Source organism: Aquarana catesbeiana, linkage group LG09, assembly GCF_042186555.1.
Source record: "Aquarana catesbeiana isolate 2022-GZ linkage group LG09, ASM4218655v1, whole genome shotgun sequence".
Classification (NCBI taxonomy): Eukaryota; Metazoa; Chordata; class Amphibia; order Anura; family Ranidae; genus Aquarana; species Aquarana catesbeiana.
In genome coordinates, this window is record NC_133332.1 from 59,706,904 (window position 1) to 59,732,431 (window position 25,528).

Sequence of the window (25,528 nt, forward strand, 5' to 3'; positions counted from 1 at the left end):
GCACATACTCATAGAGTGCCTTATAAGTAAGTTCTGCATGGATGGAAACGCGTTAGGGTTTCCGCTATCAAATGGAATAGTCTGTATATCAGAGTGTTCGGTCAATAACTGTGTACAAGGCTTTTGGATGCACACTTGCATTGCAGTTGTTGTTCATTGGACACCCCATTCCTAATATAAGCCCATAATGACATTGCTTTCAGTAAAGTTAAAAGGAAACAACACAGACTCAAACTGAGCTGAGAAAAGTAATTCTGTATTATAAAGTTAGGTTCAAAGGGTAAGGTCATCTTTTCATAAATAGTGAAAAGGTGAACTATCTCCAAATATTCTGCTCACCCCTCCGCACCTAGAGGCCGTAATGCCTGGTGCTCCCGGTGTAGTGGTCCATACACCAATAGAGCAATGCAGCCATGTGGCTGTGTTAACCAATTGGAACCATGTATGAAACTTCTTCTTTAGGTAAGGTGTCCCAGAAATAAGAAGTGCTTCTCATTGGTCAGAACGGTCACCTAGTCATGCTGACTAATGAGCACTTACCATTGCAAGCATTATGCATGGATTTTCAGTCCTGGGCTGTGTATTGCACTGTATGATGTATAGACCACTACAGCAGCAGCAAGGGGCATCACGCCTGCTATGTGCAGAAGGGTCCAGCGGCATGCGCAGGATATTTGGAGATAGTTCATGAAAAGGGGATTTACCCTTTATATTAGATCATAGTACACACTAGACATACAGTATACATATACAGTCTTGTTATAAAAGAAGTATGTCATCCTGGATCAGCACCACAGGATAGTAATGGAGTTTCTCATCTTGAAGTCACATACAGCTGGTATGTTCTGGGTACTGATCCATTCGTGTTAGGCTCAGGGGTTATTTCTAGCTCTGCGGGGGACACCGTGGATTTCAGATTTAACCTCTGTAATATGGTGGTTATAAAGAGAAAAATTTCCATCCGCGCCAGACCTTCTCCAATGCAACTCCTCTTACCTGTGGATGGTGATACAAAACCAGATCATGGTCAGAAATATACAAAATATTTATCAAAAGCCTGACTGTTCAAGTGTTGAACAGGTGCCACATCCCAGTATATATATATATATATATATATTTTTTTTTTTTTATTTATATATATGAAAAAAACAGACCGCAGTTGGTAAGCCATCATATCCCCTCTTTTCTGCCTGAATTAAATTTAAAAGGCTCCTTCTATCTGTTTTTTCTACATTTTGGGCAGATTTTTTACAGATACCTCTTGTTTTTTTTAGGGTTTTTTTCTATGCAGGCAACTATTTTCCCTTTGGGATTGTTCTGCTGTCTCCTTCAAGGATACCCCTTTCTCAAGTGTGGAAAATTGAAAGTAGAATATTCCCCTCCTTCCTCCTTGCCCACCACGCTGAATACCTCTAAGGCTTTCCACATTAAGCCATATACGACTCTTTTTTGGACTAGCAAGTGAGTACCTTTAGTATACTTACTAATTTTGTCTTTTTCCTTGAAAACATAAATATTAGTAACATAATCCCCCCCCCCCCCCCCTTTTTGTGCACCCCATAGCTATTTCTTGCCATCACTCGTTTCCCAGGGGGTGGACCCCTTTTTTGTCAGCTGCGGGATGAATATTTACCCTAATTAATAATTTTTTTTATATACTGCTAAACACCTTTTCTCAGCAGTATATAGCAGTCTTGTGACTTTATCAGTATCTGGCCCAGCACTGGTTAAAACTTGAATTTTCATTCTGCTCTGACTGTCCTATGTGGCTGAAGGACCCCTGACTGGACAGTGCCGATTGGCCCTGTGCGGATCACATGCACCCACCACCCAAAAAAAAAAAAAAAACCCACCTCTTTAGCAATACACACCAAACTGAGCATGTGCAGAGTGCCCCCAAGGCTCTGTTCAATCAAGGGATGGAATGGGGACAGTAAAAGGGGAGGATCAGAGAAGACAGGCTCAGACAGCCGTTTTACACAATGCAGAGGATTAACCCCTTAGGATCCACAGTGAGTATAACAAGCATGCATTAGTGTAGACTGATTTTATGGTTGTGGGTTTAGCAACACTTTATCTTCAAAACCTCCCAACAAGTTATCTTCACATGCTACATTTGCATGATTTGTATTGACGAGAGACGTTACCCAATGAGAAAGGCAGGAAGGCATCATTCTTCTTGAAGCCACCATTTTCATTCAAAAAGTGTGTGGGGTCAAACTTCTGAGGGTTCCTGAAATATTTGGGATCCTTCAAGACAGATGTCAGCATTGGGAAGACAAGTGTGCCCTGGAAGCATAATGAAATAAATACATACTATGCAAAAATAGCAATCACTTGCAACAGTTGCAAAGATTAAATAGAGATAGCCTGGAAACAAACAGCTTCCACCTATATTTATCTGACAGTGTAAAGATTGCACTTTGTAGGAAATACTTTTAGTTAAAGCTATACAATGTTTAAATTAAAAAAAAAAAAAAAAAAAAAAACCATTAAAACTGACCCCAAAACATTGCATTTTTAAACACAAATATATCTCAGTGACAAACACCTAAAGCTGTTTAGTATTATAATTAGTATGAACGAAATATATTAGACAGACCTACATATATGATCTGGATCAGGGGTAACTTACTTTCTAAACAAAAAGGGCCAGTTTACTGTCCTTTAGACTGTAGGGGGCCACACTACAGCCAGTGGGGGTAGAAATTGTCCTGGTGTCAGTGGGAGTAAACAGTGCCCCATATTTGATATTAGGGGAAGGAATAGTGCCCCATTTTTGGTGTCAGTGATATGAGTAGCATAGGGGGTGACAGTGCATAGAAGAGGAAGTAGTACGTTATTAGTGAATAAATATATTTTAGAAGTACCGAAGACAATTGTGAAGAAAAAGATACAGAGCAGTATCTGAGCATCAGCTAATGTATAAATAGAAATGTTGTCTATATACACACACTATATTACCAAAAGTGTTGGGTCGCCTGCCTTTAAATGCACATTAACTTTAATGGCATCCCAGTCTAAAGCCTCATACACACGATCGTTTTTTTTACGCAGACAAAACATCAGACTTTTGTCCGAAGGGCGTGTGCCGTGAACTTGTCTTGCATACAAACGGTACACAATTGTCGGCCAACAAACACGAATGTAGTGACGTACTACGTGGAATTTCAGCTCTTGAGCGCCACCCTTTGGGCACCTTCTGATAATGTTGTGTTTGGTGAGCATTGATTCCGAGCATGCGTATTTGTACTTTGGACTTTTGCGTGATGGACTTTTGTACACACGATATGAAAATCTGACAACAGACAGTTGTCCGCCGAAAATGTACTAGCCTGCCATCCAACATTTGTTGGCGGAAAGTTGGACAACAATTGTCTGATGGAGCGTACTAACTGTCTTCTTTTAGGCAAACTCTGTCATCACATAATTCCCTGCCGAAAATCCAGTCGTGTGTACGAGGCTTTAGTCCTTAGGGTTCAATATTGAGTTGGCCCACCCTTTGCAGCTATAACAGCTTCAACTCTTCTGGGAAGGCTGTCCACAAGGTTTAGGAGTGTGTCTATGGGAATGTTTGACCATTCTTCCAGAAGCGGGTTTGTGAGGTCAGGTACGGATATTGAATGAGAAGGCCTGGCTCGCAGTCTCCGCTCTAATTCATCCCAAAGGTGCTCTATCAGGTTGAGGTCAGGTTGCACAGACCAGTCAAGTTCCTCCACCCCAAACTCGCTCGTCGTCTTCATGGACCTTGTTTTGTGCACTGGTCCAAATCATTTGGTGAGGGGGGGGGGGGGGGGAATTAATGGCGTGGGGTTGCTTTCCAGGGGTTGGGCCTGGCCCCTTAGTTCCAGTGAAGGGAATCCTTAAGGCGTCAGCATACTAAGACATTTTGGACAATTTCATGCTCCCAACTTTGTGGGAACAGTTTGGGGATGGCCCCTTCCTGTTCCAACATGACTGCACACCAGTGCACAAAGCAAGGTCCATAAAGACATGGATGAGTGAGTTTGGGGTGGAGGAACTTGATTGGCCTGCCAGAGTCCTGTCCTCGACCTGATAGAACACCTTTGGGATAAATTTGAGTGGAGACTGCGAGCCAGGCCTTCTTATCCACATCAGGGCCTAAGCTCACAAATGCGTTTCTGGAAGTATGGTCAAACATTCCCATAAACACACTCCTAAACCTTGTGGACGGCCTTCCTAAAAGAGTTGAAACTGTTATAGCTGCAAAGGGTGGGCCAACTCAATATTGAACCCTACGGACTTAGACTGGGATGTCATTAAAGTTCATGTGCGTGCAAAGGCAGGCCTCCCAATACTTTTGGTAATATTGTGTATGTGTTAGGGGTTGTGTCTACAAGCTTTGGGCTTGTGCTGAATGCCTTCTGAGATCATTCAAAATTAATTGACAGATGTATTTGACCTGCAGAATTATGTTCACAGTGCAGCACATGCTGAAAAGCAATCCGGGGGGCACAGCCCTATTTTCTTGCATTGTTGACTGTCAACTTGACAAGTCACATTACATTTTTAGGTCTACAGCCTTCTCTGGCTGCATGTCGTGGTTTAGGTAGGCGATTTTAGGGTGGTATAATCATAGTTCAACCATCTGTTCTACTGCCCCTTATCCTGGTGTGCACAGTACAAACAAGCCCTGAAGTTTCTGACCTTAGGAATGTTATATCCTCGAAACGTGACATCCTGGCTGACACCATGAGGCAGTGCTAGAGGTGTTATGTCAGCCACCCGCTGAATTTCATGGATGACAGCATCTGTATATGGCATTTTTACGCGATCCTCTACTGAAGGACTCCTGCTCTGGCCAATTACATGGTCAATCTCCTCGTGGACCTTCCCTTTAGAGTTTCCAAAGAAAGGTTTGTTAAAATACCAGAGTGGGTACACTTAGATTTTTTTTACTGTAGTATACTAAGCACCTGCAATTATACTGTAAGCACAATGATTTTAACAAAGTACCACTGCTGCCGATAGCAGTCTGTACTGTTTTGTGAATGGTAGATCTTTTCAACCAATGCAACCACCTAACCAAGATGCCTGCATAGACATACATAACCTACAAATAAACAAAAAAAAAAAAAAAAACCTTGGCTTCATTACTCACACTACTACATGATGAGGAAGCATGGGCTAAGTCTTTAATGAAAATTCATATAAAAACAATATTTAATTGTTTTATAGAAGATTTGGGAAAAAAAAAAATCAGTTGTTCTGTTTTGCATACGCATGTTAAAATTTTCACTTTTAGCCTGAAAATGATTTAAAAACCTAAAATATGTTATTTGCTGAAAGTGCAGGACCTGCATAAAAAACATAGTAGGTAAAATTTTTATGTTGCACAATATGTGAGAACTGATTATAAAATGTATATTCTCAGTACAAAATACACTCAAAATCAATCTTTGAACAAAAATACAATATAATTCCTTATTTCATTTTTTGTAAAATGTAAAAGACAATACTGTGTTGAGTAGATAGATACCAAATATGTAAACCCTTAAAACTGAGTACATGTGCTAAACAGGGACAAACTATGATATCCAAATTTTTAGATAAGGAACACTTGAAAAACCTTTTATCATTATATAGGATTTATATAGCGCCGACCATTTACGCAGCACTTTACAACATGAGGGCAGACAGTACAATTACAATACAATTCAATACAGGGGGCGGAAATCAGAGCCCTGCTCGTTAGAGCTTACAGTTTATCCGTTTATTGGCAACTGTGATTGATGGTCATGGAATTGTTCACTCCAACATGCTTGCCAATACCCAATTACCCAATATGTGTTGTGAAATCTGCATTTACATACACATGTATGTTCTTAAAGTGTGCAGGTTTACGGATGTGCATGCAGGCAAGGGATCCCATAATTATTTTATTTTTCAAATTCACTTAGAATATTTTCTCTTCACTTTATTGTTATCATGGGGGGGGGGGGGGGGGGCAAAAAGTTCCTTTGTAATAGTAAAGTGCAGGGTCAGGCTGTCTTTACGGAGACATTAATGGGCTAATAGACCTCTAATGTCTCCTATGTGCTGTGCGTATTGCAAATCTGGAACAAAGAGTCAATGATCCACTTCTAACTTGGCCACTACCAGCATCTTACAGAAGAGAAACCAAAAGTTCTCATAGTGCAGTGCTTTTAGTTTTAGGTACTGCATTGAGGATTAATGTTACCCTATGCTCTCCAACTCACCATCATGATATAATTTATAGTAGCCCTGGGCTCCACTCACCATCATGATGTAAATTATAGTAGCCCTGGGCTCCAAACAGAAGAGTCTGAAACCACTGGGTAGGGTGTCCCCACCACCGAGGGCTGTACTGCCACCAAGATCACTCCAACATTGACGACAGAATAATTTTAAAACAAGCTTGTGGCTGTTATTGCTGCCGCACACTTGTTATAACTGTCTGCCATGACATGTAGGATGAATCTATGGCAGTCAAATAAAGTAATGCACTAAAAGAGAAATAGTATTGTGCTTTCACAGTTAGTATTATGATATCATAGTACTTATTGTGGTGTCAGACCAACCAATCTAGATATGTGTTACAGTGGGTATAGAAAAGAATCACTCCCCTATAAAATAATCACATTTTGTTACTTTGCAGCCTGAAATGAAGACAGACACCATTTTTGTTTTATTCAGCTGTATTTACTCATTGCAATTTATAACATCCAAGTGAAAGATATAACACCAGCATGTCAGAAAAAAAAATTAAAAAACAGAATCACCGAGTTGGAAAAAAGGATCACCCCCCTCCTAAAAATGACTTGTAGGCTCAATCAGTTTTACCTAATCACCTTTTCAATGGCACATAAAGCTATTTTAACTGTGATCAGCTGTGGTCATTTTCATTAGGTCAGCATAAAATGAGCTTTCCTGGAGCATTTCAGTTCCTGGTAGTGCAACTGAAGCAAACAAACAATCAACTCTGGCTAGCAAGGCACTGTCAGAAGATGAACACAAACTATTCAAAGGCTTTATCATTGCCTAGAAGCACAGTGAAGTCTATTATAATGCAATAGAAGGTATTTTGTACTACACAGACTCTCCCTGGATTGGGACATCACTCCAAACTGGATGAAAGTGTCAGGAGGAAACTCATGAAAGTGTCAGAGGTTACCAAGAGGCCAACAGCAACTCTGAACCAGTTGCAGGAATTTATGACAAAGAGTGGTCATTGTGTGCATGTGACAACAAGATCACAATTTCTCCACAAATGTGGCTTGTATGGGAGGGTTGCAAGAAGAAAAAAAAAAAAAAAAAAAAAAGACACTCCTCAAGAATGGCCACATGCAATCATGACTGCACTTTGCCAAAACCCACCTTGAAGAAGATTGAGGCCACATGGAAAAAGGTGTTATGGTTAGATGAGACTAAAATTTAATTATTTGGCCTCAACACCAAACTATATGTCTGGCAGAAATCCAATACAGCTCACCATCCAAATAACACCATTCCTACAGTAAAGCATGGAGGTGGTAATATCCTGTTATGGGGGTGTTTCTCTGCAACAGGGACTGGAGCACTTGTCAGCATAGAAAAAAAATGGATGGGGCAAAATACCATCAAAATTCTTGAGAAAAATCTGCTGTCCTCTGTCAGAAAGCTGTCAATGGGAAGAAGGTTTACTTTCCAAACACGACAATTACCCAAACCACACAGCAAAAATTACCACAAAGTGGATGAAGAAAAAAAAAAGTGAATGTCCTTGCATAGCCTAGTCAGAGCCCCGACTTAAACCCCATTGAAAAATCTGTAGAATGACTTGATGACTGCAGTCCACAAATGGTCACCACGTTTAAAGTGGGCAAATATTGCAAAGCCTAGATGTGTAAAGTTAGTAGAGACATATCCCAACAGACTAAAGGCTGTAATTAAAGCAAAATGTGGTTTAACAAAGTCCTGACAAGGTGGTGATCCTTTTCCCAACTCAGTGATTCTGTTTTTGAATTGTATTTATTTTTTCTGACCTGGTGTTAGATCTTTTACTTGGATGTCATAAGTTGTGTTGAGGAAAAAAACAAAAACTGTGTCTGTCTTCATTTCAGGCTGCAAAGCAACAAAATGTGATTTTAAAGGGGAGGGGGGGGGGGGGCTTGTATATGTATCTAAGCTGTTTTCGTTTAAGGACAGACATTCATCCAGTTTTATTGCATGATGTTGGTCAGTGGCAAGACCTGGTTTTGTAGTTTTCCTCCATCTGTGTCAGTTAACCCATATGAGGACTATACGTCCATTCAAGTACTCTACTAGGCAAGTATTTTGATGATGGACTGGCCTAACAGTAATCACTTTGACACAGTGGGCCAGCTGGGAAATGTATTCCAATATACACAAACCAAAAATTGCTGCAACATTTTCTAGTGGTGTGTAAGGGTGGGTTTTTTGACAATCTTAAGAAAAAAAAACAAACCCTGTAATCTTGAAGATCCATTTATTATATAATAAAATGCAGTAACTATTGTAATTTCAACAATTTTTGCAATGTCCAAATCAAAATATTAATGTCATTATTAAGTATTGGGATGCTACAAGATACTTACTTTCCTCTTCTGTATATTTTAGCAGAATAAGTAGACTGTACTTTAGAGTTGTGCTCGTAGTTTCTGTTCCAGCAAAAAAGAGATCAATAACGGTTCCAAATAAATTATCAAAGTGAAATTGAGAATTTGGGTTGTCCTTCTCCTGTGTTATTAAATTTAAAATATCATAAATTACATATAAAACTTTGTTTTCAGCATTTTATCCTCCTATGTTTGGCATGGACATGGAGCAAACTCTAGTGCATTTAACATGACAAGGATAGATCATCGCAGCTACACCAACTCATGTGATAATATAGGGCATCATGTAAAGTAATACCCTTCACACATCCAGTCTCTTGCTACAAAAAGTGCAAGTTTCCTGGGATCTCCACATTTCTGAGATTTGCCCAAACTCTTTTCCAAATTGATCCTGACTGCAGCACACACCATTAAGTCATAAGACCCAGAGGCACAAGGGAAGTCATGGCTGAGGGACTTCCGTTATTCTGCAGTCTGGTTTCTGTAGAAATGTTTAGAACATTACCAACCTGTCATTAAGGTTCCGATACCCTTTATTGCACTGGAGGTAGTATAGATAGGCTAAATCCCCATTGCTCAATACAAAATTAATACATTGTTAATAATGACTATAATGAATTATAATAAAACGAATAATTAAAATTAATAATATACATACAGCACTGAGCTAGTGACAGCTTCATCATAGTGAATGGGCCAATGGAAAATCTCTGATCCTACAACAAATGCAACTTTTCTACTCTGCAATGGCAGACCTGGTAAGATTTCTAAATGTAATCCAGTAACCATGTTGTCTTCGTTTTGTAAAGCTGAGCCACCACTCTGCACTATGGTTCCTCCTGGTGCAGAGTGGTGGAACCTGGCACTATGGTTCCTCCTGGTGGCTGCTACCCCACTGCTGTGTCCTGTGACAGAACTTGACCAATAGAACCACGGAGTGCCGAAGGAGCAAGGCATCTGACACTCCCAGAGTATGTGAAGATTCTCCTGGACTCTGCAATTTTTCATCAAAAAAATAATCTGTTGCCTCTGGAGAAGTACATTTCCAGGGGCCCTTTTTTTTAGGAAACCATTTTGGTGGCAACAGTGTAATTGTAAATTATAATTTTTAGCTAACTAAAACGAAGGATGAACAGTAATGAATATTGAAGGACACAGCACAACAAGTCAAGAGGAAAAGTAAAACAGCACATATACATCACCTCCTCCATCTTGATGAGGAAGCAGTCAATGAAGTCTCGAGGACAGTTGACATCAAGTGTCTGCCTATGACTTTCCAAAGACTCTGCAATGAACTCTCTCAACTTGTCAAGATTTTTAAATATTGCCTGATGGGGTCCAGGAAGGATTTTCATTGTTTTTGGAAAAAGATTGAGAAGCTGAAAAAAAAAAAAAAAAATTACAGGTTGTGTATTTCTTTTTATGAAAAAAAAAGGTTTAGCCCTGATTCACACCTGAGTGTTTCGTATCTTGAAGCTCAAAGCCCTAAAAAGCTCACCAACCAAAGTCATGCGTTTAAATTATGCCTGTTCACATATGAATGCTCAGGTGCCTGTAACTCAACACTACATTAGCAATTTTAGAAGTATAATATGGTCCTAATGGATTTCAATGAAAGCACCAGAAAAATTGCTGAAATGGTCTAAAAAAGTGTTTTTCAAGCCTAACAACCATCCCCTCCTTCTAGAAAGGTTTTTCATGGCCCAAAACAAATTGCTCAAGCATGAAAAAAATTACTCCATTATCATCTGTAAATGCTCAGGTGCGAATGCAACCTTAGAGAAAGAATGCATGGACACTTTCAAAACCAAAACCATCATCTCCAGAACCATCAAACCGATATTTCATCTGCACTCAACTTCTTTTAGTTAATTGTTAGCAAATAGGATTAGGAAAATGACAATAGCAATTAAACAAGTTTCAAATCTGCCTACCCCAGATTGGCAAAACGTTGAATGCTACCATCAAGAACATAATATTACCTGCAAAGTCCAATGAGAGAACCGAAGTTCTGAGAGTCCAAACACTTTTAATATCAATATTTGCTCAAAGGAGATATTTCCTTTTGGGACACTTTTGTTGTGAGCAGAATTACTGGAGTTACAGTGCCATATTACAATTAGGGATGAGCTGATGGTTCGGTCTGAACCTAGATTCAGACTGAACTTCTGTTCTAGCATTCGGATAAACATCCACACTTTCACCCGTACAGCCCCCCTTTTCGCAGGAGCCAAAAATGATACATAGAAGCAGTATTTATACCACTTCTATATATGGCCACGACCACATACACGAAGGGGCAGGAATAGTGGTGACATTACTGCTCAAAAATGGCCAGAAGCCATTATTGAGCAGTGACAATGACCAGATATGGCCATAGCTATATTTGGTCAATAATGACGTTACCACTTTCCCTGCACCATCCCTTTTATAGCTGATGACAGCTTGGGGAACTGTCATGTGGCCATGAGCACCATCGGAATTGGCCCTGTGTGCCAGGTTGTCTTTTTTTTTTCCTGCAAGTTGGTGCACAGCGGGCATCATTATTAACAATGAATTTAGAACAAGGGACATTTTTGGGGGATTTTTATTTGTTTAATAATGTACTTGTCAAACATTTGGGTGTCCATTTCTAGGTGACATTTCTTTTGGGAATGAGTAGGGGTTCTATGTACCCCATACTCATTCACGTGGGGGAAGAACAGTATCTGTGGGCCCTCTATTACTAAATGGGCTTCTTGAAATCTGGAAGCCCCTCACCCACACAGACTCCCACAGCCACTGGCCAGGGTTGTGAGGAAAAGGGTCTTGCCCTCATCAATATGAGGACAAGGTGCCTTGTCAGAGGAGTCCACCCTGGCAAGGCAATCCATGTTGAGAGGACATATGGCCTGGTATTGTTCAGGAGAAGGAGGGGTGCATGCTTGCCCCCCCTCCTTTGCTGGCCAGCCAGGCTACAGATTAAGTCTTGTATGGATTTTTAGGGGGACCTTGTGCATTTTCTTCCTTAAATCCATACCAGACTCAAAGGATTCGTGCTTTAGGATACTACAGCAAAAGTCACATTTACAAAAGATTTTTTTTTTAATTGCCGGAAAATAAAAAACTTAATTGCTGGCTTCTTTGAAGAAAAAGAAAAACTGCACACAGACCCCTCCAGAAGTCTGCCAAACTCTGCTTGAAGAGAACCAAGGCCAGTTCAACTCTAAACACAATCTGATGGCTCTACTAATGGTTTTAATCAAGAGTCTCAATTTTTTTTTTCTTATGCGATGATCACATGACCTGGCTAAAGGCAGTTATATAATTCAAATAAGGCAGAGCATAATCAATCATTATGACAGTGAGATCTCATTTCCGTAGCCCTGGTTATATTTAAAATGTGGATTGAGCTAGTTTGAGATCACATGATTCAATCTGGCCATTTTTGCCATCTAACAGAATTTTTTTTGCCACTTATAGAAGAGATATACTGTAGAATGGAGAACACATATTGGCCTGACAATTTTCAGCTGTTAGGACAACTTACAATGCCCCATACGGAGGACATGAGCAAAAACACTTCTTCAAGCAATTTAAGCATATTCCGAAACTTCTTGTCTTCATAATCAAATCGGTCTCCAAAAACCACTGAACAGATAACATTGGACACTGCCAGACGCAGGAGACTGGTGGGATCAAAAGGTACTTCTGCAAAGAAATCACAGGTTTTGTTTAATTAACAGCACATAAAGAAAGCTTTAAATGACACACCTGGCTTTCACCAAAAGCAGAATTTATTTTAAATCATGCATTCTCAATAAAAGAAACTCTGGGCGGCTTTGGGAATCAAAATCGAGTGATTGCAGCATGTTTTATCTCCTTTAGCCCTTCCCGCCGACAGTACTAGGGTTTCCACCTCATCCCTTTAAAACCACACACCTAATTACGCAGGTTCTGTGGCTGATTAAGGTGGTAATTAAACTTTAGAACCTGTGTAATTCATATGTGTTTGAGTTTAAGGCCAGGTTCACACTGGTGCAACAAACGCTCCCACATTCCCCAGGCGGTGACGTCATAAGGGGCAGGTCACCGGGTGACATCACCCGGTGACCCCGCCCCATGCCTATATAAGTCGTTGAGCACTGCGCACATGGCATTACAGCGGAAAAAGAGAAGACGATGGAGAAGACTGGGCCACCACTAGCAACAGAGCAGGCAAAAGAGCAGAAGATAGTGGAGGAGCCCAGCAGAAGATACCGGAGAGCGGGAGAAGAGGCTGGAAAGAGCAGTCGGAAGAGACCCCCAAAGTCAGAAGAGACCCCCGGAGCTGCCTAATAAATTACTATAAAAACCTGTCTAGTGTGTTTATTTTATTGACACTTTTTTTCCCCCAGGTGAATGGGTAGGGGTACGATGTACCCCATACTCATTCACATAAGGGGGCCCACCAGATCCCGGCCCCCCACCCTATTAAAGGGGGCACCCGGATTCCGATAAGCCCCTCGCCTACAGACCCCGACACCAATGGCCAGGGTTGACGGAAAGAGGCCCTTGTCCTTATCAACATGGGGACAGGGTGCTTTGGGGTGGGGAGGCCGCAGGGTGCCCCCCTTCCCCAAAGCACCCAGCCCTCATGTTGAGGGCATGTGGCCTGGTATGGTTCAGGAGGGGGGGACGCTCACTCGTCCCCACTCCCTTTCCTGGCCAGCTGGTCTGCGTGCTCGGATAAGGGTCTGGTATGAACTTTGGGGGGACCCCCTTGCTGTTTTTTTCGGTGTAGGGGGTTCCCCTTAAAATCCATACCAGACCGAAGGGCCTGGTATGCTCTTAGAGGGGGAACCTATGCCGGTTTTTTATTTAAAATTTGGCGTGGAGTTCCCCCTCATGATTCATACCAGCCTGGTAAAGTCGGATCCCCATTCATTGAAGTCGGACGCGTCTCTGACATCAAGTCGCAGGGCAAAGTCGGATCCAAAGTAGGACGAGTGTCATGTTGCACCAGTGTGAACCCGGCCTAAAGGGATGAGGTGGCAATCCTAGACAGTACGCATATATGCGGCCTCAATGGACTGGAATTTTTTCTGCGGGGCCTCATATATGCCCATCTGTCTTTGTGCTGGGAGCATTCTGCACAGCGCACTTCCAGCATAGAGACCAGGGACTCAGCGGGAGCCCCGGGTCCCAAACTAACAGTTAGGATTCAGAACCGGTTCCAGGTCACCTGATCGCTGCGATAGCCTCTGATTGGCTATCACAGGGATCAGTTACCGTGAAGCTGCCCCTGTGTTTCTCTCTGAAAGGAGAGGAAAGATACATTGGGGTTGATTTAATAAAGGCAAATAGACTGTGCACTTTGCAAAGTGCAATTGCACTCTGCAAGTGCAGTTGCGCCAAAGCTTAGTAAATGAGGTAAGCTTTCGTTTGCAAAGAGTACCCAATCACGTGCAAGGAAATGAAAAAACAGCATTTTTCTTGTACATGATTGGATAGTGGAAGTCAGCAGAGCTTCTGCTCATTTACTAAACTCTGCCTTTAGTAAATCAACCTCATTGCATCTTTCCCTGCAGAGAGAGATAAACAAAACAGTAAAATAAAATAAGAAAGAAAGAATACCTAGATCAAGGTTTGATCTAGGTCAGTGCCAGGGTTAGCGATTGGGTCAAGTAGGGGATAAAAGGTCATGGTCAGTATATTTTGGGCAGGTTAAAAAGAAAAAAAAATGTATAATTAAAAATTAGTGTCAGTTCATGTCAATGTCGGTGTGTTTTAGGTAGAAAAAAAAAAGGCAAAATGTGCACTATTGTTTCCGGGCTGTACTATGGGTACAAACAGCAAATAACATACAATTATGTGGTAATTCTACGATCGTTGGGAGGAGAATTTATCCACTTGCCGACCAGCAGCCGTCATTGTACTGCGGCAGGTTGGCTCATTCCCGCAAATCGCCGTAAATGTATGTCGGCTTTTTAAACAGCTATAGCGGAGGGGCGTGCACCTGCTACTCGTTGGGGGAGCTGATGCGCATGGCTGGTGGCTGCGATGTCCGCCGGCCACCCACGATCGATCCACAGAGAGGCAGAACGGGGATCTTTCAATGTAAACAGACAGATCCCCGTTCTGTCAGGGGAGTAGATTAGGAACAGTGATCTCTCTACTCCTCCTCAGTCAGTACATTGCCCCCAGGGAACACATTTAACCTCTTTATCGCCCCCTTGATGGTCCTACTGCTAGTGACATTTATTCAGTAATCAGTGCATTTTTATTGCACTGATCGCTGTATAAAATGTAAATGGTCCCAAAAAAAGTGTCAAAAGTGTCTGATCTGTCCACCGCAAACCCACTAAAAATTGCTGATCACCGCCATTACTACTAAAAAATAAATAAATAATAAAAATGCCATAAGTATTTTCCCTATTTTGTAGATGCTATAACTTTTGCACAAACCAATCAATATACGCTAATTGCGATTTTTTACCAAAAATATGTAGAAGAATACATATTGGCCTAAACTGATAAAGAATTATTTTTTTCTTATTTTTGGGGGGGATATTTATTATAGCAAAAAATAAATGTTTTCTTATTTCAAAATTGTCGGGTCTTTTTTTGTTTATAGCGTTTGTGGGGAAAAAAGTCAATTTTGTTTTGGTAGAACGTTGCACGAGTGCGCAATTGTCAGTTAAAAGCGACGCAGTGCCCTATCGCAAAAAAAATGGCCTGGTCATTAAGGGGGAAATCTTTCGGTCCTTAAATGGTCACTATGGGTTGCTCTTTGGTGGTAGATTATGGTAGCAACAACAAATAAACAGATACATAAAAAAAAAAAAAAAATGAATGATAAAAAAAATAAAAAGAAATAAAATCACAGTATAATTCACCTGGATGCACAAAGCAGTTGTGATGATATGTATGGTTTTACTAACACATGTCAAAGTTGCAAAATTGTGCTTAGGCATTGATATTTGTTTTACCCTTAGGCAAGAAGGGGTTAAATACACTGCAAGTACAGAAAAATAACTCATAAAGATCAGAACCAATTAATAGAAGTATTTGTTAGACAATGTGTAGCGCTGCTCTAAGTGAACAATACATTGTAAAATGACACAAAATATAAATGACTATCATCATATACAACTGATTACAGGCAGCAATAAAAAAAAAACTGTCATGTGTTCTAATCCCTCTCCACTGTTATCCAAAACTAAAGTTTAGTCGTACTTTAAATACCAACTACTTGTGTGTGAAAACTCAAGAAAAACGACTACATTGATAACAAAACTGTTCACCAACCTCCATTCTTTCTAAATTCTTCTGCCAGATAGTAGGCTTCCTTTTGTATGCGCTCCTCTATGCTTCTCTTCCCCATCCCAAAATTCCTGAGAGTAGACAGCGAGAATCGACGCATCAACTTCCATCGCTCCCCATTGCTGAGAATCAGTCCTGTTACCAAAGTATACCGTATATTTTGTCACTAGTTAATGAAAAATGCCAGGTTACATTTATGTAGGAATACTATAGTAAAACTAACTGAATACCACAAAATTCTATGGTACCGGTCCGTGGCCTGTTAGGAACAGCAGGAGGCTTGATTAACCACTTCAGCACCGAGCCTATTTTTCAAACTTGTTGTTTACAAGTAAAAATATTTTTTTTTTGCTAGAAAATTACTTGGAAAAAATACTTGCAATACTTTGTCACACTGTATTTGCACAGCAGTCTTACAAGCGCACTTTTTTTGGAAAAAAAATTAAAAAAATAAGACAACAGTAAAGTTAGCCCATTTTTTTTTTTTCATATTGTGAAAGATGATGTAAATTGATACCCAACGTCACGCTTCAAAAGTTGTCCCTGCTCATGGAAAGGCGACAAACTTTTACCCTTAAAAATCTCCATTTGCAAAGTTTAAAAAAAAATTATACAGGTTGCATGTTTTTGAGTTACAGAGGAGGTCGAGGGCTAGAATTATTGCGCTTGCTCCAACGATCGCGGTGATACCTCACATGTGTGGTTTGAACACTGTCTTCATTTGTGGGGGCTACTCACGTAATGTGTTCAGTGGGACGGGGCGCCTTTAAAAAAAAAAAAAAAAACTTTTTTTAAATTTATTTTACTCTTTATTTTTTATTTTTAACAAAGTAGTGACAATGTGAACAATAAAAAGAAAAAAGAATGTTGATGCTGGCTGCTACATGTGTCAATTGACCCTTTTTTTTTACAGTAGCGCAACCACACTGTTATTTTATTTTTTATTTTTACACTGTTCTTAAAAAAAAAAAAAAAAAAAAAAAAGTGTCACTTTTATTCCTATTACAAGGAATGTAAACATCCCTTGTAATTGGAAAAAATGCATGACAGGACCTTTTAAATATAAGATCTGGGGTCAAAGAGACCTCAGATCTCATATTTACACAAAAAAAAAAAAAAAGAAAAAGTTGCTTTAAGAGAAAATGTGACGTTTGACGTCGCTTCCGCCCTGCTATGGTATGGATTCGGGTGGGGGCCATCTTCCCCTCATCTCCATACCTAACACAGAAGAGGAACCGATCACCACCGCTGCCGGCCGCAAATCCGCCGCTGAGACCATTTTTATCTGAAAGCGCACTCCCCCCCCGCTGAAGAGAATACCGGGGTTATGGTAGCTAGCTGCTGCCATAACAACGACATTCGTCTTCAAAGTACCGACGTATAACGATGGCGGGCAGTCCGTAAGTGGTTAAATTCACATTGGAACAGAGAGCTACCAGAGCACCGCTCTGGCAGCTGTCCATTCCAGGCTGTGGTAGGGGACAATGTGGTACACGATTCAGCGCATCATACAGCTCCCTTTTTTTTTTTGTACAAACTTTATTTGAAGTGTTTAAAAATGTACACTTCAGTCATGGTAGTGTACAGCAGCACAATGCTATACAATTCAGCACAATGGACGGCAATAAAATGAAGCATGTCTTTATTTTATCAGAGTACGATGCAGTATCGCCTGAGCTCTACCTTAGGTCAGATCAGCAGCAGTCAGGGCTGCTGTTAAAAATCATGGGGCCCCATAAAGCCTACCTGACAGGGCCACCCCCCCCCCCCCCCCTGCCCAATAGGGACTGAGGACATTTTATCTACAGCCACAGCTGCACAGATGAATGAATAGGAAGTGCTCTGAAGTTTTCTGTTCATTTACAAATTGAAGCATAGTAAACACATTTTCTAGGCTTCAGTGATAAATGGTCACAGGCATGATAGGTGACGATCGCTCACTGTGTTTATTCAGGAAATGAAGGGACCAATAAATGATATCCCCCATGTGTGCCCACAGCAGCTGCCGGCGGGAAATTTGGTAGGGCTGCATGGGAAAGGGGCACACAGGGGGGGCCCAGACAGCAGATGGAAGTGGTGCATGTGCTAGATGTCGTTGTAGTGCTGCAGGAGGGAGAGGAGGAGAAGCTGGCAGCACTGCAGTGGAAGACAGAAGAGAATTGGTGTCTGCAATACGACAGTACAGTCAGTCCTCTTGCTCAGCAGGTGCCCCGGCCCCCCCTTTTAAACTGATGGGGCCGGGGCACAGTACAGGAGGGCTGGCTGTACTGCCTTATTGGTGGCCTTGGCAGCAGTATTCGATTTGCATAGGAGCACATGCGAGGGATGTAGGTTGCACGCTCCTTATGAGAATCTAATGAATGATGATCTGAGGCAGTGATACTACAGCTGGGGAGTGACTGCAAATACAGATCATTAGCACAGAGACTCCTATGAAAATGCTATCAGTAAGTGACTGCGTCTTTTGGCAGGCTATATCACGGAAACCCCTCCCCCACCTGGGCGAAAAAATGGTCTTCCACAAAAGTGGTCCCTGGTGCCAAAAAGGTTGGGGACCGCTGGTATATGCTCCTTATAAGAGCCGTAGAGGACTGTTATGGTGAACAAAGAATTTCCACAGTGAATTAATAAGTTATCATCATCAGCATTATTCAATCAACACTGCAGGGACTTACTGTAGGTGTATAGTGCAGTGATGTGAAACAACCAATCAGAATTTAGTTTTTTTTGTTGATGTCAGCACAACATGGATTCTGCCTGGGTTCCATGGGTAATATACTTTGTACATTATATTCTGCCCCTTGGACTGTTCAATTGAACAAACCTGCAAGGTATAGTATGATCATCTGTCATAGTATATTTCAGAAGGATTGTGCTAGAAGTTAAAGCTGAATTCCAGGCATGATTTTCTCGGATGCCCACCTAAGCAATTGTCCCTTGAAACCTGTTCCCTCACAACTACTACGGTCACCCTCTTCTTCTATCCTATGCTCCCTCACCCACATCTTCAATCTCTCCCTCTCTAGTGGCATCTTCCCCTCCCCTCTAAAACATGCGCAGATCACTCCCATTCTTAAAAAGCCCTCACTGGACCCTACCGACCTGAACAACTTAAGACCCATCTCATTGCTCCCATTCACCTCTAAGCTTCTAGAACGCTTAGTCTACAACCGTCTTAGCTCCTACCTCAATGAAAATAACCTTCTTGACCCCTTACAGTCTGGCTTTCGCTCGCAGCACTCCACGGAAACTGCCTTACTAAAACTCACTAACGATTTACTAACTGCTAAAACCAACAGCCAGTACTCCATACTCCTACTACTTGACCTCTCTGCGGCCTTTAATACTGTTGACCACCCGCTTCTTCTCAATAAACTACATTCCTTTGGCCTCCGAGATTCTGCTCTATCCTGGTTCTCTGCCTATTTATCACAGCGCTCCTTCAGTGTCACCTACAACTCTGTCTCCTCCTCTCCATTGCCCCTTTCTGTGGGGGTCCCCCAAGGCTCTGTTCTTGGACCCCTTCTCTTCTCTATCTACACCTCCTCCCTTGGTCACTTAATAACCGCCCACGGCTTCCAATACCACTTATACGCTGATGACACCCAAACCTGTCTACTCCTCACCTCACTCCTTCAGTCTCCTCTCGCATTACTAGCTTACTAACTGACATATCAGCGTGGATGTCACACCACTTCCTTAAACTAAATCTCTCTAAAACTGAGCTATTAATATTCCCTCCCGCCCGTGCCCCCCTCCATGACTTTTCCATCAAAATCAACGATGCAACCATCAATCCCTCCCCTCATGCCAGGGTACTAGGTGTAATCCTAGACTCTGACTTGTCATTTCAGCCTCAAATCCAATCGTTGTCAAAAGTTTGTAGAATTCACCTTCGTAACATCTCTAAAATTCGCCCTATCTAAAATTGGCCTACCATTCCATAGGCTATCCCTTCTTCAGTCTATCATGAATGCTGCTGCCAGACTTATCCACCTTACCAACCGATCAGTGTCTGCCCACCCTCTACTCCAATCCCTACACTGGCTCCCAATCACCCACATAGTTGCCAACATTGAAAAAAAAAAATGTGGGACACTTTTTTGGCTGTAGGCGGAGCCGATCAATAATTAGGAGGCGGGGCATCCGTTTGTAGGTGTGGTCTAGTAAAAAATAATAGTTGCGGCGCGCGAAGCGGCGAAAAACGGTCGTGGCTTACGCGGAAAGTGGGTGTGGCTTACGCGGAAAGTGGGCGTGGCTTACGCGGAAAGTGGGCGTGGCTTACGCGGAAAGTGGACGTGGCTTAAATTGGCGTGGCTCAAGAGGGTGTGGTTAGAGTCTGAGATGAATGAGGGATGGAGAGGGAGAGGGAAAGGGGGAGAGGGAGAGGGAAAGGGGGAGAGGGAGAGGGAAAGGGGGAGAGGGAGAGGGGGAGAGAGGAATGACGGGACAGCAGCCCCAGGTCCTACACAACAATAGAAATATGTGTATTCTAGAAAGTTTAACAATCAGCAGATAAAGATACTCCAAACACCTGGTGTTAACGCTTCAATCATCCTGGCACCATGGTTGTTATGGTGTCAGGGTGATTGAAGCGCATTATTTCTATTATTACATTGTAATATAAAATTAAATCATTCAACTCACCATAATGCCGAATCAGTGGGATCCCTGAGCGTGTCACTAGCCACGTCGCCTGCCACCGGCAGAGTCTGTCCTTGCATCAGGTGCCCCCGCCAGAGTCTGTCCTTGCATCAGGTGCCCCCGCCAGAGTCTGTCCTTGCATCAGGTGCCCCCGCCAGAGTCTGTCCTTGCATCAGGTGCCCCCGCCAGAGTCTGTCCTTGCATCAGGTGCCCCTGCCAGTGCAGCCCCCCCCCCTCAGTTAGTGCAGCCTCCCCCCCTCAGTGCAGCCCCCCCCTCAGTGCAGCCCCCCCCTCAGTTAGTGCAGCCCCCCCCCTCAGTTAGTGCAGCCCCCCCTCAGATAATGCAGCCCCCCCTCAGATAATGCAGCCCCCCCTCAGATAATGCAGCCCCCCCTCAGTTAGTGCAGCCCCCCCTCAGTTAGTGCAGCCCCCCCTCAGTTAGTGCAGCCCCCCCTCAGTGCAGCCCCCCCTCAGTTAGTGCAGCCCCCCCCTCAGTTAGTGCAGCCCCCCCCTCAGTTAGTGCAGCCTCCCCCCCTCAGTGCAGCCCCCCCCTCAGTTATTGCAGCCTCCCCCCCTCAGTGCAGCCCCCCCTCAGTTAGTGCAGCCTCCCCCGCTCAATGCAGCCCGGCCCCCCGCTCAGTGGAGGAGCGGCCGGTGTTCTGCCGAGAAAGTTCCCCTCGGCAATGGCGGACCCCCTGTACTGCGCAGGCGCAGCGCTTGCGCAGTACGGGGCTGGGGAACTTTCAGGAAGACACGGCACCGGCGCCGTGTCTTCTGCTCGCTTCAGTGGAGAGGGGAGGGGCCATGCAGCCAAAAAAGCCGCTTCATTGGCTGCACGGATCGAGCCCCCTTCCCCTCTCCACTCAACACTAGAGGCAGATAGAGCGGCGGCGCCGGCCGCCATTTTGCTGGAGCCCGCTGCTCCAAAAAACAAAAAAACAAAAAAAAAAAAAAAACACAACATTCCCAAAATCGGGATTGTCCCGGGAAAATCGGGACTGTTGGCAACTATGCACCCAGCGAATTAAATTCAAAATACTAACCACAACATACAAAGCCATTCACAACTCTTCCCCGAGCTATATCACCAATCTTGTCTCCAAATATCACCCAAATCGACCTCTCCGCTCTTCTCAAGACCTCCTGCTTTCAAGCTCTCTCATCTCCTCCTCCCATGCTCGTCTCCAGGATTTCTCCAGACCCTCTCCCAACCTCTGGAACTCGCTACCTCCATCCATCCGGCTATCCCCTGCTCTTGCTACCTTCAGGCGATCCCTGAAAACTCATCTCTTCAGGAAAGCCTATCACGTCTCCAACTAATCTCCTACCACTTCCAACAGCTCATTCCCCACAGTTACAACCTTTTGTACCACCTGCTCCACCCTATTAGATTGTAAGCTCCTCTGAGCAGGGTCCTCTTAATCCTCTTGTGGATTTTGTGCTGGGGGGGGATTTCAGCAGGGGGGCAGATTTGTACTTGGAGGAAGGGGAATCTATGATTAGGGGATAAGCATGCAGATTAGTGCTCAGTGTTTTTGCTGACAAATAATGCGTATACATCTTGGGGGGGGGGGGTCGCAGTTTGGCATGTTTGCCCTGGGCTCTGGGCTCTAGTCTCTCTCTCTCTCTCTCTATATATATTATATATACACACACACACACACACACACACATTTTGTGTAGCACCCTGATGTTTAGGCAGGTTTGCTCCTAAATTGACCTGCCAGGTGTAGTTACCTTGGCTCATTGTTAGGGATCAATTGATTTCATCCCAAGTCTGGAATTGTTGCACTTCTCTCTTCTGACACCAGGTACCTGGTGGCTTTAGATAAAACAAGGGCAAAGCAAGAACAGATTAGTAGTATACGGGGTATCTCAGCCATTGGGCGGGGGTTTTCTTGAATCCCTTGGCCTGCTGGGAGAACCTATGTATTTGGGTGGAGTCAGGTGAACGGGTTCTGTGCCACCTGGACGGCTGTCTTAGTGGACGTGTGTTGTACTGCCTGGGCTGCTGGGTCGGAGTTTGGGCCTATCCCGGGCACATCTGGTTGCTAGGTTGTCTGAGGGTCTATCCAGAAGCAAGAGAGCAGCGAAGGGTTGGCAAAGCGGCTTGAAGTCCAACCAAAAGTGACTGTTCTGTCGAACGGAGAACCTGTTGTGGTTGGAGGTAGAGGGGAAGCTGTCACCACTAAGGGATCATCCATCTTACTGCCAGGGACCACAGTGAGTAGCTGAAGCAAGTACCGGAGCAGTATTCTCACCAACCGCGGATGATGAAGAATCAGGAAACTTCAGCAGGTGTCCAAGCCAGGGACTGAGCAGGCCAGTGGGGTGAAGCTTAATAAGTATCTAGAGTGCCAAGCTAGGGACCCAGCAGATTCAGTGGCAATGAATCATCTAGTCTAGCGAGAGAGAGACTGGGAGCTCAGTGGGTTGAATAACTACAAGAAGTGATTGTAGTGGAAGTGACGGAACTGTTACACCTTGTGTTAGAAACTGTTAAAGGCTGTTGCCGTAGGAGACAGCATTCCTACACATGCAGATGTGGCGTCTTGCTGGATGCCTTTCCCTGCATGGCTGTCTACCCGTAGAAGTCTCAAGTCTGCCAATTAACATTGCAACTACCTAAGGGTGTCCTGGCCCTAACCCTCTCTCCCAAAGTTCTATATAAAGAGAAATAAAATCTTTGCATTCAAGAAGTTCTGGCGCCAATGAATCCAACTTGCATTACACCCACTATGCCTTACAACCCACTCTATAATGAAGGATGTCAGCAGCTCTTGGCTCTAAAGGTTCTCATAAGACTGGAGGAAGCCTGGGACCTTGCTACATTTGATTTAGTTACACTTTAAAAATATTTCTGTAAAAAAGGTCAGATTACTCACCATAGCCTTTGAAGAGCAGATCTCCGAGTTCTGTTGGACCTCTGATACCAAATATATCACCGTGATCTATCAGAGCTTCTTTCACACAGTCATAACCAGCCAAAACCACAGTAGGTACATTTGATAGGTAGATGGTGAACACAGGGCCATAGGTCTCACTCAGCTGGAGGACAGATATACAAAAGGTATAAGCACACTCTGGGAAGGTATTCTAGTGGCAAAAGGTACAGCTAGTTACATCGACTAGAGAAAAGCTTTTAGCAACTTACAAATTTAGCAATGTACAAATTGGCCGTCATAGCTTACCTAACATCATTGTTCTTTGTACTTTGTTAGAGAGAAGTAAAGTTTTTTTTTTTCTGAACTCCAGGCACACATCTAAATACACAGTTTTGTATTTATTTCCATTCAGCCCTGATATTTACACCACCCCACTAGAAAGTACTGCCAGGTGAGACCTCATTTTTACAAGACCGAGCGCTTCCGGCTCATACTTGATTCCGAGCATGCGTGAACTTTTCTGCGACGGACTTGTGTACACACGATCGGAAAGTCTGACAACAAAGTTTTGTTGGCGTAAAATTTGAGAACCTGCTAGCAAACATTTTTTGGCGGAAAGTCCGACAACAAATGATCGATGGAGCATACACACGGTCGGACTGTCATCCAACATTTCCCGTCGGAAAATTTGACTGCGTGTACGCGGCATAATAGTTGGCCTGTGGACAGATTCTCCCACCTGAGCTGTGGATCTCTGCAGCTCCTCCAGAGTTATCATGGGCCTCTTGGCTGCTTCTCTGATTAATGCTCCCTTTGCCCAGCTTGTCAGTTTAGGTGGACGGCCATGTCTTGGTAGGTTTGCAGTTGTTACATTTTCAGATGATGGATTCAACAGTGCTTTGTGAGATGTTCAAAGCTTGGGATATTTTTTTTTGTAAACCTAACCCTGCTTTAAAATTCTCCTCATTGTTATCCCTGTCCTGTCTGGTATGTTCCTTGGCCTTCATGATGCTGTTTGTTCCCTAAGGTTATCTAACAAACCCCTGAGGGCTTCACAGAACAGCTGTATTGATACTGAGATTAAATTACACACAGGTGGACTCTACTAATTAGGTGACTTCTAAAAGGCAAAAAGGTTCTACTAGCCCTTAGTTAGGGTTATCAGGGTAAAAGAGGGCTGAATGCAAATGCACGCCACGCTTTTCAGATATTTGTAAAAAAAAAAAAAAAAATAATAATAATAATAATAATAATAATAATAATAATAATATTATATATGAAAACCATTTATCATTTTCCTTCCACTTCACAATTATGTGCCACTTTGTGTTGGTCTATCAGATAAAATACATTTACATTTTTGGTTGTAACATGACAAAATATGGAAAATGTCAATGGGGTATGAATACTTTTTCAAGGCACTGTACAATAATTGCATTTGTAGCACCCCCTAGGTAGGTGCTAGCATTAGTTAGATTTAGTGCTGTCTCACTGTGTTCAGTAGAGCTGTGTATGTAGAGCTGTGTATGTATTTATTTGGGTACATTTTGCTTGTCTCACTGTAACCACTGTGGCTGCAGTTGTTGTGTTAGGTACATTTAGTTGTGCCCAGTGCAACCGCTTGCCGTCCCGTGCACGACAATATACGTTGGCACAATGGCACGACTGCGCATATGGGCATAACTTTACGTCCCCTTTAAGCTCACACGCGCCGCGTGAGCTTGCCTGCGGGACCCGCGGACTCTATGTCCGCCGGTGGCCCACGATCGTTACACGGAGAGGCAGAGCGGGGAGATGTTCCTGTTCTGCCTAGCACCTGTCATCGGGAGCAGTAATCTCTGTCATGTTCTAGTGAGCCCATCACCCCCTACAATTAGAACACACTAAGGGAACACATTTAACCCCATGATCGCCTCCTAGTGTTAACCCCCTTCCCTGCCAGTGACATTTACATAGTAATCAGTACATTTTTATGTATAATTGTCAATGGTTTCAAAAATGTGTCTGATGTGTCTGCCATAATGTCACAGCCCTGAAAAAAAATAAAATAAATAAATAATAATAAAAATGCCATAAAACTATCCCCTATTTTGTAGACGCTATAACTTTTGCGCA

At 43.0% G+C, this 25,528-nt stretch overlaps 1 protein-coding gene across 1 annotated transcript in view; it reads right to left on the reverse strand.

Annotated features, from left to right (window-relative positions):
• Positions 1–235: 235 nt before the first annotated feature.
• Positions 236–25,528, reverse strand: part of LOC141107699 (cytochrome P450 2G1-like) — a 41,202-nt gene continuing 15,909 nt past the window's right edge. Inside the window, exons 3-10 of the mRNA XM_073598615.1 lie at positions 23,414–23,576; positions 15,870–16,019; positions 12,130–12,290; positions 9,803–9,979; positions 8,580–8,721; positions 4,669–4,856; positions 2,148–2,289; positions 236–996 (exon numbers count right to left, since the gene is read on the reverse strand). Coding sequence (XP_073454716.1) covers positions 815–996; positions 2,148–2,289; positions 4,669–4,856; positions 8,580–8,721; positions 9,803–9,979; positions 12,130–12,290; positions 15,870–16,019; positions 23,414–23,576 — 1,305 coding nt within the window. The 3' untranslated portion in view covers positions 236–814. The remainder of the gene's footprint in view (positions 997–2,147; positions 2,290–4,668; positions 4,857–8,579; positions 8,722–9,802; positions 9,980–12,129; positions 12,291–15,869; positions 16,020–23,413; positions 23,577–25,528) is intronic.